This window comes from Dasypus novemcinctus, chromosome 13 (genome assembly GCF_030445035.2).
Source record: "Dasypus novemcinctus isolate mDasNov1 chromosome 13, mDasNov1.1.hap2, whole genome shotgun sequence".
In the NCBI taxonomy this organism is placed as follows: Eukaryota; Metazoa; Chordata; class Mammalia; order Cingulata; family Dasypodidae; genus Dasypus; species Dasypus novemcinctus.
In genome coordinates, this window is record NC_080685.1 from 25,774,112 (window position 1) to 25,789,077 (window position 14,966).

General features: G+C 38.9%; 1 protein-coding gene across 2 annotated transcripts in view; it reads right to left on the reverse strand.

Moving 5' to 3' along the window:
• The window catches only part of POGZ (pogo transposable element derived with ZNF domain), a 63,287-nt gene that overhangs the window by 9,260 nt on the left and 39,061 nt on the right, over positions 1 to 14,966 (reverse strand). For both annotated transcript variants that reach the window (XM_058309638.1, XM_023586914.3), the window contains exons 8-10: positions 8,215 to 8,321; positions 7,204 to 7,541; positions 6,632 to 6,786 (exon numbers count right to left, since the gene is read on the reverse strand). In XM_058309638.1, the coding sequence (XP_058165621.1) occupies positions 6,632 to 6,786; positions 7,204 to 7,541; positions 8,215 to 8,321 (600 nt within the window). The remainder of the gene's footprint in view (positions 1 to 6,631; positions 6,787 to 7,203; positions 7,542 to 8,214; positions 8,322 to 14,966) is intronic.

A 14,966-nucleotide genomic window follows, 5' to 3' on the forward strand; every position in this document is an offset into this window, starting at 1 on the left:
ATGGTCATTTCTCCTTTCTCACGGGCACAAACCTTTGTAGAAGCCTCTATTACTTTCGGCTGCTAATTAACTGGCTTCTAATACCTCCTGTTTCTCCAATAAACACAGTATCTATTCTATACGCCATTCTTTATATACTAATACAAGTTTTTAAAAATAATACTGAGGAAAGCAGATGTGGCTCAGGTGACTGAGCTCCTGCCTACCACACGGGAGGTCTGTGGTTCGGTTCCCAGTGCCTCCTAAAGAAGACAGAGAGCTGGTGTGACAGGCAGGCTCAGCAAGCTGACACAACAATATGATGCAACAAGAAACACAAGAAGAGAAAACATAATGAGAGAGAACAAAGCAGGGAGTAGAGGTTCCTGCTGCCTCCTAAAGAAGATGCACAAAACAGCGAGCTAACGTTAATGACAGGCAGGCACGGCAGGCTGACACATTAAGATGACACCACAAGAAGGGAAAGAAAACACAATAAGAGACACGATAAAGCAGGGAACAGAGATGGCTCAAGTGATTAGGCGCCTCCCTTCCACATCGGAGGTCCCTGGGTTCAGTTCCTGGTGCCACATTGGAAGTCCCGGGTTCAGTTCCTGGTACACAGCACACAGCAAGTGCAAACGAGGGGTGGGGGGAGAAATAATTTTAAAAATCGAAAAAACAAAAACAAAAAAAAACTATTGCACTTCACTCCTCTGCTCAAGAACAGACAATAATGCTCTTCTACAAGTAAATCAACAATCATTTACTAAACACCTACTAAATGAGTACAAATAATTTTTTCTCTAAGGACCAAGAGTCAAGAAAATAAGTTTTATGTTGTTCTAAGAGTTACCATGTTTTCTTGGTATTAATAAATTCAAGATCATCTTTAAATTTGGCCAGTCAAGCTTATAAAGCTGCAATTCTGAATTTTTGGATAAAACTTATAACTGCTACATATTTTGAATTGTAAAATACAGTTATTTGCTTTTTTCTTACTTTCACTGGAATTATTTTCAAGTTTTTGCAAATACAAAAATGCTAAATTTTTTAAAGCTTTAAGCATTTATTTAATGTTCAATTCCTCCCCCCCCAAATAAAGATGAGTGAAGTGAAATATTTCTTTAAAGTCTAACAAGCAAATAAAACCAGGGGAATTCTTAATCTGGGGTGCACAGAATAGGCCTCAGGGACTGAAATAATTTGCAAGAGAAAAATGAGTATTTTTCTGGGAACAGGGTTTCACAGGTTTTGTGTTTATTCTCAAAGGGGCCTGCAACCCATTTACAACCAATGAGTAGATGTATGTTATGTGTTATGAAGACAGATAAAGAAATTCTGCTAGAGGAATGAGGAAAAGTTTTATAGAAATATATGAGCTGAGAGAGTATGAATAGGGGTTTGCCAGACACAGGAACCCAGAGAGGAAGAAAGAGCAAAAACATGGTGGCATGGAAGTGCATAATATTTGGGAAACAGTAACTAGTAGCATGACAATATTTTCTCCTGTTTTTATTTCCTACTACTTAATTAACTTATCTCATTTCTAGAACACCTTTAAGGTTTGGGTGTTCTCTAATGTTCTGCCCAAGCCCTTATTCTACCTGTTTTCCCTGAGCAATCTTACTTAATCTCATAGGCTTTTCCCACAACTTATATACAAGCTCTATTGTCACAACTGTCACACATCATCAATAATAATTAATAAAAACATCAAGCAATTTCTGATGCCCAAAGCGCTATGCTAAGATATACACAAACTACTTATCAAGAAAATTAGTGAGATAGGGACCCAAGTTATCAGTGAATTTAAGAGCTCTCTAGTAATCTTTGACGTTTGTTATACAGAGGAAGGAGCTAATATGAGGAAAGGTACAAGAGGGAAAATTGGTTATCCTAAACTACTATTTTCTTAAAAAATCCTAACATCTCTCTCAAATCCTAAGTACCTAACAAGGACCCTCTTTGAGAAAATAAGCATGAACTTTTTGTGAGTTCGTCTTCTATTAAATATTATTCTACACAGGATGCCCCGCACCCCACCCCATCATACCTGAACATGGTTGAGCCCTCTGATGCCTCCTTGCCCTCAATCCTAACTCTCTCAGTCTACTGGGTTGTTTTTTTTTTTTGTCTCCTATCTATTAAAAACTTCTTTTTGAATTATCAGAAGACTAATCTACATTAACTGACTATAACTGGGTGCTAAGAAGGTGGGGGTAATGGTGCTGAGAGGGAAAATGTTAGAGAGTTGAAGAAAATGTAGCTCAGGATAGCCACGATGGACAACAGGAATGAGAATCCTAGACTCCTCTGAAATGTTAATGAAAGCTCTACAATTCCCCTGGGGAAAAAAAGTGTGCGCGCGTGCGCACACGCGCACACACACACAGTCTCCATGCGCATGATTTCAAGGGAAGTACAGGAAACCAAAAGACCAATCAGGTTAAGACCTCTATTTAAGACACAAATGAAAGGACTATGAAGCAGTATTAAGCAAACTTGTAACAAAGCCCTACAGACACACAGGCTCCTGAAAGTCATGCATTGACCTTAAAACAAGCATTAAGAAAATGCAATGCATTTTATCCATTGATATTTTAGGGATAATTCAGAAAATCTGAAAATGAACTAGGCATTACAAAGATATTAAACATTTATGGGGAAGCAGATATGGCTCAGCCAGTTGGGCGCCCATCTACCACATGGGAGGTCCTGGGTACCCGAATCTGATGCCTGAAGAAGATGAGCAGACACTGCACCTGCTGTATGTAACGAGCAGATGCCTAAATGAGCAGATGTCACAAGCCAGCAGGGAAGTGATGTGTCTCAGGCTGTTGGGTACTTGCCTGACATGTGGGAGGTCCCCGATTTGGTTCCCATTGCCTCTTGGAGAGGGCGAGCAAAAATTCAGGGGACAGACAAGAGAACCATCTGGGGGAGGGGGGAATAAATTTTTAAAATTAAAAAAAAAAAAAAAAGTAAAGAAAAAAATCTTTAAAAAATAAAAATAATAAAAGAATTTATGGTTAATTCTGTTAGGTCCTGACAGAAGTATTCTGGTTATATACAGGAACATGCCCTTATTTTTAGAGATACATACAGTAGTATTTAAGGGTGACATGTCATGGTCACTAGTTTAATTTAAAAATAGTCTACAAAATAAAATGGAAAGAAAAAAAGTGTTAAATCTGGATATGGGGGTTCAAAATATTATTTTACTATTCTTTTTTTAAAAAAAAGATTTATTTATTTCTCTTCCCTCCTCCCCCCCCCCCCCGCCCCAGTTGTCTGTTCTCTGTGTCTATTTGCTGCGTGGTCTTCTTCCGCTTCTGTTGCCGTCAGCAGCACAGGAATCTGTGTTTCTTTTTGTTGTGTCATCTTGTTGTGTCAGCTCTCCGTGTGTGCGGCGCCATTCTCAGGCAGGCTGCACTTTCTTTCACGCTGGGCGGCTCTCCTTACGGGGCGCACTCCTTGCGCGTGGGGCTCCCCTAGGCGGGGGACACCCCTGCGTGGCATGGCACTTCTTGCGCGCATCAGCACTGCGCATGGGCCAGCTGCACACGGGTCAAGGAGGCCCAGGATTTGAACCGCAGACCTCTCATGTGGTAGACGGATGCCCTAATCACTGGGCCAAATCCGCTTCCCTCTACTATTCTCTTGTGCTTGAATTTTTTCAAAACTAAAAAGAAAGCTATTGGTCCTGTAGCAGTTTGATATAATTGATGAATTCCAAAAAGAAATACTGGATTATGCTTGTAATCTGATCTGTACCTGGGTATGATTGAGTTTTGATTAGGGCATTGCATCCCCACCCCTTGGTGGGTAGGGGACTCACAGATAAAAGGCATGGTGAAGAACAGAGTTGGAGATTTTCTGATGTTAGAGTTTGATGCTGAAGACCTGGGAAGTCAGAACCCAGAGGAAAGAAAAGCCAGCACCAGGAAGGAAGGAACCTTGAACCCAGACAAAAGCAAGCCCCAGGAACAAAGTAGCCCAGGAAGCCTGAACCCTTGCAGATGTCGGCAGCCATCTTGCTCCAAATAGACTTTGGTGAGGGAAGTAACTTATGCTTTACGGTCTGGAATCCATAAGCTCCTACCCCAAATAAATGCCCTTTACAAAAACCAACCAGTTTTTGGTATTTTGCATCAGCACCCCTTTGGCTGACTAATACAGGTCCCAAAACGTTAACATTGAAAAATAAGCTCCTCCTGGGAGCAGATATGGCTCAAGTGGCTGACTGCCTGCTTCCAATGCATGAGCTGGCACCCCCTAAAACAAAACAAAATGAAACACAAAACAAAACATGCACTTCAGGGAACAGATGCGGCTCAAGTGGTTGAGCTCCTGCCTCCCATATGGGAGGCAGTGGGTTATCATCAGTGCCTCCTGAAAAAACAAAAATGAACAACAAGCAAAACAAAATAAAACAACTCAGGGAAGCTGATGTGGATTAGTGGTTGAGCGCTGGCTTCCCACATACAAGGTCCTAGGCTCAATCCCCGACACCTAAAAAAAAAAAAAAAAAGTGACTCCCAATTTGTGCATGTTAAATTGTTAAAAATATCTCTTACAGATGCAAAAAGGGAGTCACAAAAGAATGCAAGAAAGAATATAACTGATAATAAAACAAAGATAAATTTCTCTCTTTGGGTCAACACTTGGGGTTAGTGATATTAGGTCTGTGTAAATACTAAGTAGTAAGATACTCAATAATTGGAAGTGAGGGATGAGGAGGAAGCCAAGAAAAAAAGATGAATCAGGTTCTGCACTGTTTCTTTGCTTATTTAGGGTCTATATATAAACAGAATGAAAAAACTCATCCACTAGATTCTGTATAAAAATAAGCTAGGTGCTCTCTCTAGGAGGTATAGATGAGCTACTCCAGCTTCCTAACACCGACAGTTAATAATTTGTGGTCTTAACCTAAAAAAAAATGGGCTACTCTGCCACTACATTAAAATGTCATGATGGTTAATTCCAACATCCATTCTACCCCCAAATGGTTAGTCTAAGGCTGCATGCGCTGTCCATTATGGTAACCACAAGTCATAAGCGTCTACTGAGCACTTGAAATGTAGCTGAGTTCAAACTGGAAGTGTAATATACACACCAGATTTTTTAAAAAATCTTTGTAATGAAAAAAAAGAAGTAAAATGTCTTAAAAATTTTTAATGAGAGAAGTTGTAGGCATAAAGAAAAATCATGTAAAAACTAGTGTTCCATGTACTCTTTATTAATGGGTAAGATTAATAATTTTAAGTACAATTAATCTTACCCATTTCTCTTTTTTTTTTCCTTTTTTTTTTGCCACTTCTTTTTACTTTACATAAAATGGCTACTAAGGAAATTAAAATTACATTATGTAGCTCACATTATATTTCTATTGATCACTGCTAGTCTAAAGCCACTCATGACAATTCCATTCTCCTTGCCAACGACTAGTTTAGCAACGGGTCTATGACTGGATTCCGGCCAAGGAGACAGAGTGAAAGCTTTCCTCATTCCTAAGAAACAGATTCAGGAAAGACCCAGAAGATACAGCCCCTTCTTCCTCTAGACAATGCTGTGTCTGGATGTAATACCTGAGAATAATGCAGGCATACTAAAAGCCAGAGACAAAGAGAACTGTTGAAAAACAGAGCAAGGCACTGAAGGTCTGGGCTAGAAGCCTACTCTGTCCTCTACACCTCTCAGTTAAATGATATAATAGATGTCCTTAATGTTTAATTCATCATTAGTCAAGGTTTTAAATTTGCAGCAAAAGCATCCAGATAATATGCTTATTTCTGTCTTCATACTTTTGCTCATGCCATTTCCCATCACCTAAAAGTTTTTCTATCATCCATATCCTTCCTGTATTTAAAGACCCAGTTTAAGTCCCACTTCTCTGAGAAGCCTAGCTAACAAAGATCTTTTCCCTTCTTTGAACAATTTTGCCTATCATCCACATCATACAATGCATATACTTGCAATATAGTCTTATTCTCACTATCTCCTATATTTATATAATTCTTATCCTGACAAAACTGGAAACTCCTTAAAGGACATGTGAAATATTCTCAAGACTTGGCTCAAATCCTCACTTTGCCACCTTACTAGATTTGTAAGCTTTTAGGCAAATGAGTTTATTTTTCTGAGGTTGTGTTCACCTTGTGCTCCTTCATTCGTAAGGTGCTCAATATAAACAACACTCCAACTCACCCGACATTTCATTGAAATTAGATTGTTATAATGCAAAGCACTTTTCTACTTTTCTTACCGGCAAAGTACTTTATACTATTATCTTTACCCTATATTAAAGCCTACGAGAATACTAACTAAAGTAGAGGTCAAAGTATAGATGACTGTTCCTTCTAGAAAAGGAGCTAGGTAATTAAATCCATTATATTTGCCTGTCTACAGTGGTCCTGAAACAAACCCCATAATAATTTGGTATATAGCACAGAACTCAATCCATGTTTGAATAGAAGTCAGGCTTAAAAAAATATAGATTAAGTAAAGTAAGGAATTGGCTAAAAATAAGAAAAGTACTTATGCTACACTGTTACCCATATATAAATCCATATAATAGGCTCCATGCTAGGGTCATTCAGAGAATGAAGAGCAAGGTTTTCTTCTCGAGTTTAAGAGTCTCTAAACTTACTAGTAGATTCATAGGGACTATGAACATTTTCCAAGTGGCACTGGAGCTGGAAGGGAGTGGAAAACTGGCGATAACAGTGTTGGCAGATAGTATGACCATCCACTTCACCATTCTGCTGATCAAGTTCTACATGGTGCTTCATATGGTTCATGAATCTGTAGAGCAGCACAAAGAGAAAATGCAGAAAACATATTAACATCAATAGCCTTCGAGATATATAATGGCAGAATCACAGAACCGACATTCCCTGACCCTCTCCCTCCCCACACCCCCACCTTCCCTCATTCCAGTCATTTCCTCTGTTTGGGACAGTCCTTTTCTAAACCCAGAAAGATAACTGGGTACTGAAACAAAGAGTTCTGTATAAGGAAATACACAGTCTCTCTTACTCTACTCAAAATTATCTTTTGTATATTACCACAATACCTCTTTCTATGGTAGTTATTGATTTACTGATGATCTCAGCAAGATGGGACAACAGTTGGGACCATTCTCCAAAGAAGAAGACTTTAATATATAAGTTCAATCTTCTCTCGTCCAAGGTAACAGCCTCTACGGCTCTCAACACTTACCGAATGTTGTTTTTTAGCCTTTTGGTACAATGTGGGCACCGGAAAGATGTGGGGACTTTAGGGAAGTTTGTGAGCTGGGCTACTTTGCCACCATCCCGTCCATAGTAGAAGTCATCTACTAGCATAATGAGCTTGGTCTGGACTGCATCACCCACATTCTCATTTGGCTCTGGTACTTTGGTAGGTGGTGACAGAGCAGGAATAGGTGTAGAAGAGGGTGTGGAAGCAACAGGAGCTGTTTTCTCAGGGGATGGGGGCTTTGATGCTGATGGGACATTGGGTTCTGAATCCAGAGACTTTCCTTTCTTCATGTATTCAACCATTTCTGGGCAACAGTACTATAAAGAAAGAGGACATCTGATCATTCTGGTTATCCTAGGGGCTAGGTTCTGGTAACTCCCCAAATTTACTATATCTTTTGGCAATGGTATTCTTATCCAGTTTTTATCCTTTCATTGTCTATAGTGTTTCCAAGTTTCATTTTTCTTAATGTATACATACAGCCAAATGCAAGCCCCAAACACCTTAACTTGTACTTCTCCGTCCTATTTGTCTTAGCTTCCTTAACCACTTATTAGGATAATTTGGCTCAGAGCTCCCTGATAGGAAGAAATTTCATACCTTTGCATCTGGATTATCACCAAAAAATGAAAAGGCTAAAAAATGAGAATTGGGTAATACCTTCTGATTCATCCAGTGACACAATAAACAGAAAATGAACTTAGTTGAGTTCTTATTATCTAACACACTTGTCCTCCCATGTGGTTTTTAAAACCTACCACAGCTAAAGTAAAATGTCATGTAAGTTCTGATCTATTTTATAGTCTTTAAAATATATTCTATCAAAAAAATAAAAATAAAAATAAATAATAATAAAATATATTCTATCATATTCCATATAACTCTTTCCTAACAGATCAAAGTTTTGAATTCATGTTAGATTTCCTGCTTCACAAGCTCCTTATACTAAAGGAAGTATACAGCAGTAGCCACTTAAGCTGGATCACTTACACACATGTGACCTCTCAAAGCTTCAGTAACACGGAATTGAGCATTACACCGTGGACAGGTCTTCCGACCACCATCCTGGATGTCAAACACTGGGATGGGAGAGGTCACTGGAAGAAGTGAGAAGCATTGATAAAATTAATTAAGATGATACTGACAAAAAGTTACTGACCTTTTGGGAAAAGGTTAAACACTCCATAAAAGGTGTAGCAAGGGGTAAGCAAGCATGAGAGGTCACTATGTTTGGGTACATTCCTTTGACCATTCTCCTAACTCTAGGCCAGGGGTCAGCAAATCATGGTCCACAGGTCAATTCCAGCCAACCACCTGTTTCTGTACAACCATGAGCCGACGTTTTTAAATGGTTGAAATAAAATCAAAAGAATAAAATTTTGTGATACATGAAAGTTATATGAAACTCAAATTTCAGAATTCATGTTTTCATGTAACACAGCCACACTTATCTGATTATGTTTTGCCTATGGCTATTCTTATACCACAATGGCAGTGTTGAGTAGCTGCAACAAAGACCATATGGCCCACAAAGCCTAAAATACTTACCATCTGGTCCTTTACAGGAAAAGTCTACTGACCCTGGCCTTGGGTCATTGAACATCCTCATGCTTATATCGTTCTCCACCTGAAAACCTCTTTACCAAATCTCAATTTTAACACCTTGTTCAAAAATCCACCTCCTCCATCAAGTCATCCTTGATTACCTCACGCATCTCTGCTCAATCCATCCATCTCACTAATCCCCAAAACACAATTACATGCAGAATTCCTTGTAGCTGACTCATTTAAACTTTTCATTAACAGCTATCCCCCCATTACTACTGAACTAAAAGTTTCTGCGAGAGCTTAAAGGCAGAATGGAAGTTAACAGTGAAGATGGAAGAAAGAATATTCCAGGACTTCCAGGAAGATGGTGGACTAGAAAGACACAGGTCTCTTCTCTCCCAGAAAAACAGCTAGAAGACAGGCTGAAACAGGCTTGAAAAAAATGGGTTGGGCACTTGCCTCCCACGTGGGAAAGTGCAGGTTTGGTTCCCTGTTCCTCCTGCAGAAGGTGAGCAAACAATGAGCAGACAGACAAGAGAACTATCTTGGGGCTGAGGGGGGGTGATAAATAAAAAAATAAACAAATATTTTTTAAAAAGAAAAATACAGCATCCATTAAAAAAATTAAAAATTAAAAATTTCCAGGGTTTAGGACACCAGATGAAGGCTGGACACTGCCCAGATTCAGAGAGAGGGACAAAGGAAAAGAATCACAACAGCAAAACTGAGTTAAAAGCTGATGCTACTAGGCCAGCACCCTCCACCACACTAAAGATACTTCTGAATTCTCAGGCTTCTGGGCTGGCTACAGACAAAGGAGGCCCTAGGGAGTCATCATCCAAGGAAAGTGGAGAGAGGACACAGCCTAAGGCAGACTGAGCTTTTGACCGACAAATCTGGTCTGCTGTGTCCATGACCCTTTCCAGGCCAGGTGGGGCCGCACCATTGTCTGCCTTGGGAACCAGCTTGGGATAAAGAGATTCGACCCTCAAAATCTTCCTCAGGAGAAGCGGGGCAAGATGGTGTCAGAGTAAGTGTACCATCAACATCTCTCCTACAAAAAAATGGCTGAGTGGGGACAAAATCCTGCCAGAGTGAGTTGTTTTGGGAACCCACGAAGCAGGAAGCTTCTGGACATTGATCTGGAGAGAATACAACAAAAAGAGTGATTGCTCAAAACAATAAAAATAAATTATAATAAAATAAAATAAATCTGCTGGGGGAAAAAAATCTCCCTCACTACTAACCAGGACTGATCATTGAGGAAGCACCTCCCCAGAAAAGGGAAGAGAGAGGTTCACAGCCTAAGGCTGACTCAGCTTCTGACTCACAAATCTGGTCTGATGTGTCCCAGGAGCCCTTCCAGGCTGGGTAGGCTGTGCAATTGTTTGCACTCCAATCTCCCTCTCTACTAACTAGGACTGATTGTTGAGGACACAGATGGCAATGAAATTATTTCCTATCTGGGAAAAGGAAGGGGACTGCCAGTGAAGGCTGCAGAACTCTGAGAAAGTTTTAGTTACAAAGCTCTTAGCCTCCAGGCAGGAACCTATATGACAGAGACATAGATTGACACCTCCGTGTCCGCATAGCAGCAAACACACTCTGATCAGCCACTGAAATGAGAGGCCTGCCAAAGAGTGCTATCTTCTGACAGACCAAGGAAGTGCATGTGAGGAAATGGAAAGTAAATAAGAGGGAATCGGACTTGGCCCAGGGGACAGGGCGTCCGTTGATCACATGGGAGGTCCACGGTTCAAATCCTGAGCCTCCTTGACCCATTTGGAGCTGGCCCATGCTCAGTGCTGATGCGTGCAAGGAGTGCCCTGCCACGCAGGGGAGCCCCACGTGCAACGAGTGCACCCGTAAGGAGAGCCACCCAGCGTGAAAGAAAGTGCAGCCTGCCCAGGAATGGCGCCGCCCACACGCCCACACTTCCCGTGCTGCTGACAACAGAAGCGGACAAAGAAACGCAGCAAATAGACAACCGGGGGAGGGGGGGAATTAAATAAATAAATAAATCTTTTAAAAAAATAATAATAATAATGAGCCATACTAAGAAAATGGAAGGCACTGCCCAAGAAAAGGAATATATTAAAGTCCCAGAAGGGACACAGTATTTGAGACAATTAAGGATATGCAAACAAATTTACAAAATCAAATCAATGAGCTGAAAGACTACATGGCTAAAGAGACAAACATCATCAAGAAGACAATGACGGGGTAGGGTGTGGGGTGTATGGGAACCTCTTTAATTTTTTAATGTAACATTTTTTGTGACCTATGTATCTTTAAGAAAAAAGACAAATAAAAATTTAAAAATTAAAAAAAAAAAGAAGACATTGAGCAAGCACACAGAAGAATATGAAATTCTGACTAGAAGAGTAACAGAACTCACAGGAATGAAAGTGTATAAACAAGAATGTGAGATCCTGAAAAGAAAAGAGTTCATGGAAATGAAAGATACAATAGATGAGATAAAAAATATACTAGAGGCATACAACAGCAGACTCAAAATGACAGAAGAAAGAATAAGTGCTACCAAAGACAGAAGAGCTGAAATTGAAGAAAGAAAAGAACAGAGAAAGAATGGGAAAAAAATGAGAAGGAGCTCAAAACTGAATGATAAATGACAAGCAATAACGTGTGTGTCAGAGGAGTTCCAGAAGGAGAAAAGGGGCAGAAAGAGTATTTGAGGAATAGCTGAGTATTTCCCAACTCTCATGAAAGAAACAAACTTACATGTCCAAGAAGCGCACTGTACCCCAATCAGAATAAATATGAATACACCTACTCCAAGACGTATTACTCAGAATGTCAAATGTCAAAGATAAAGGGAAAATTCTGAGAGCAGTAAGGGAGAAGCAAACCATCACATACAAAGGATGCTCAGTAAGATTTAGTGCAGATTTCTCATCAGAAACCACAAAGGTGAGAAGATAGTGGTATGATACAATTAGAAGACTGAAAGAGAAAAACTGCCAGCCAAGAATTCTCAAAAACTAGAAGAGTTTGTAAGTAAGAATCCACCGAAGCAGGATATATTAAAGGAAGCCTTAGGGCCTGAAAGAAAACAGGAGAGGCTTGGAGGAGAGTATAGAAGAATAGTAGAAAGGATAACCAAAACTGTAAAAAGATAGATGAAAATATGATATGACATATGAAAACCAAAGAATAAAACGGTGGAACTAAATAATGCATTTACAGTAATACCACCGAATGTGAATGGAATAAACTTCCAAATCAAAAGATAAAAGCTGACAGAATGGATAAAAAATACATGAGCCATCCATGAGCTACTTACAAGAGACTCATCTTAGACCAGGGATACAAAACGGCTAACAGTGAAAGGTTGGAAAAAGATACTCCATGCAAACAGTAGTCAAAGAAGAGGAGTACCATACACAAATATCAGACAAAATAGACTTTAAATGCAAAAAAGTTATGAGATACAAAAGGCCATTATATATTAATAAAAGGGACGATCTACCAGGAAGATGTAACAATCATAAATATCTATGTACCTAACCAGGGTGCCCCAAAATACATGAGGTAAACTCTGGCAAAACCGAAGGGTGAAATAGATATCTCTATAATAATATTTGGAGACTTCAACCTACCACTCACATCAATATATAGAACAACTAGACAGAAGACCAACAAGGAAACAGAGAACTTGAATAAGATGATAAATGAGTTAGACCTAACAGATATATAGAGTGTTGCATCCCAATTCAGTGGGTTATACCTTCTCCTCAAGTGCCTATGGATCTTTCTCCAGGATAGATTACATGTAAGGTCACAATGCAGCTCTCACTATAAATAAAAAGACTTAAAGTATACAAAGCACCTTCTCAGATCATAATGGAATGAAACTGGAATTCAATAATAGGAAAGACAATTCGCAAAAAGGCTAAACAACAAACTCCTGAATAATCAGTGGGAAAAAGAAAAAATTGCAAGTGAAATCAGTAAATATATGGAAACAAAGGAAAACAAGAACACAACTTGTCAAAACTTATGGGATGTGCCAGCTGGGCCTCAAATCTTGATGGAGTTGCAATACTACTCTCCAGTTCATTGGTCTCACCCAGGACAACTAATGAGGGGGTCATGATGGATAACTAGTATACCAAGGAACCGAGAGAGTCTACAACTGCAAGCAAGAGAGTTCCACCAATCAGCCGTAGGGGATCGAAGCCCCCTCTAGCAATTAGAGGTGGAGTGGATGTCACCATCCCAGAATCCTCAGGATTGGGGAATGAATGATGGACTAAAGTAGACTTACTGGTATTCTACTATAGACTTATTGTGATTCTAGCAATGGAAGAAATGATATCATTGACGTGGAGGCAGTGGCCAGTAGAGGTTCTGAGGACAGGGAGAAGGAAAAACAGGTGTAATGTGGGGGAATTTTCAGGACTTCGGAATTGTCCTGAATGGCACTGTAACGACAGGTACAGGCCATTACATACCTTGACATAACATGTAGAATTGTGTGGGAGAGTGTAAACTACAATGTGCACTATGGTTCACTCTCAGTGGCAATGCTCCAAAATATGTTCATCAATTGCAATGACTGTACCACACTAATGAAGGATGTTGTTAATGTGGGAAAATGTGGGAGGTGTGAGGAGTGGTCATATGGGAAACCCCTATATTTTTTATGCAACATGTATTGTAACCTAAGAAACTTTAATATATACATATAGGTGTAAAAAAAACAGCAAGAGAAAACTTATGGGACAAAAACTAAAACTAAACCAAAAAATAAAAATAAAAAAACTTATGGGATACAATGAAGTCAGTCTTGAGAGGGAAATTTACAGCCCTAAAAGCCTATATTTAAAAAGAAGAGATAAACTCAAAGATCTAATTGAATTGAAGAAATGAAAAAACAAAACAGTAAACCAACCCCAGAAAAAGCAGAAAGAAATAATAAAGATTACAGCAGAAAGATATGAAATGGAGAAGAAAAAAAAAAGAGAAAATGAACAAAACCAAAAGTTAGTTATTCCAGAAGATCAAAACTGACAACCCTGTAGCTAGACTAACAAAGAAAAAGAGATGACTCAAATAGATAAAATCAGAAATGAAAGGGGGAAAGTTAAACTGATCCAACAGAAGTAAAAAGGATCGTAACAGAATATTATGAGAAACTGTATGCTAACAAACTAGTCAACCTAGATGAAAAGGACAAATTCCTAGAAATGCACAACCTACATTGACACTAAAAAGAGTATAAGAATTTAGCAAATCAGTCACATTTAAAGAGACTGAATCCATCATCAAATATATTACAACAAAGAAAGTCCACTACCAGACAGCTACATAGGTAAATTCTACCAACCATTTTGAAAAGAGTTAACATCAATCTATTTAAACTTTTTCAAAAAATTGAAGAGGAGGGAAAATTACCCAATACATTTTATGAAGACAAAATCATCCTAATACCAAAGCCAGATAAAGATACTAAAAGAAAACTACAGGCCAATCTCTTTAATGACCATAAATGCAAAAATCCTCAATAAAATACTTGCAAATAGAATCCAAAAGCATATCAAAAGACTTATATACCAGGACCAAGTGGGATTTATTCCTGGTATGCAAGGCTGGTTCAATATAAGAAAATCAACGTAATTCACCACATTAAAAAATTGAAGGGAGAAAAACACATCATCATCTCAACCGAGCAGAAAAGGCATTTGACAAAATCCAGCATCTTTTCTTGATGAAAACACTTTGAAAGATAGAAGGGAAAATTCCTCAATATGATAAAAGTCATATATGAAAAACCCACAGCCAATATCATACTCAATGGGGAAAGGATGAAAGTTCTCCTGCTAAGATTGGAAACAACACAAAGATGCCCACCATCACCACTGTTGAAAAATTCAACATTGTACTAGAAGTTCTAGCTAAAGCAATTAGGCAAGAAAAAAATTAAAGGTATCCAAATAGAAAAAGAGGAAGTAAAACTCTATTTGTGGATTACATGATCCCATACTTAGAAAATTCTGAAATGTCTATGACAAAGTTTTTGAGGAAATTTGGCAATATGGCAGGAAATAAGGTCAACATGCAAAGATCAGTAATGTTTTTGTACACTAGTATTGAACAATCTGAGGAAGAAACCAGGGGGAAAAACTCCATTTACAACAGCAAAAAAAGACTCAAATACCTAGGAATCAATT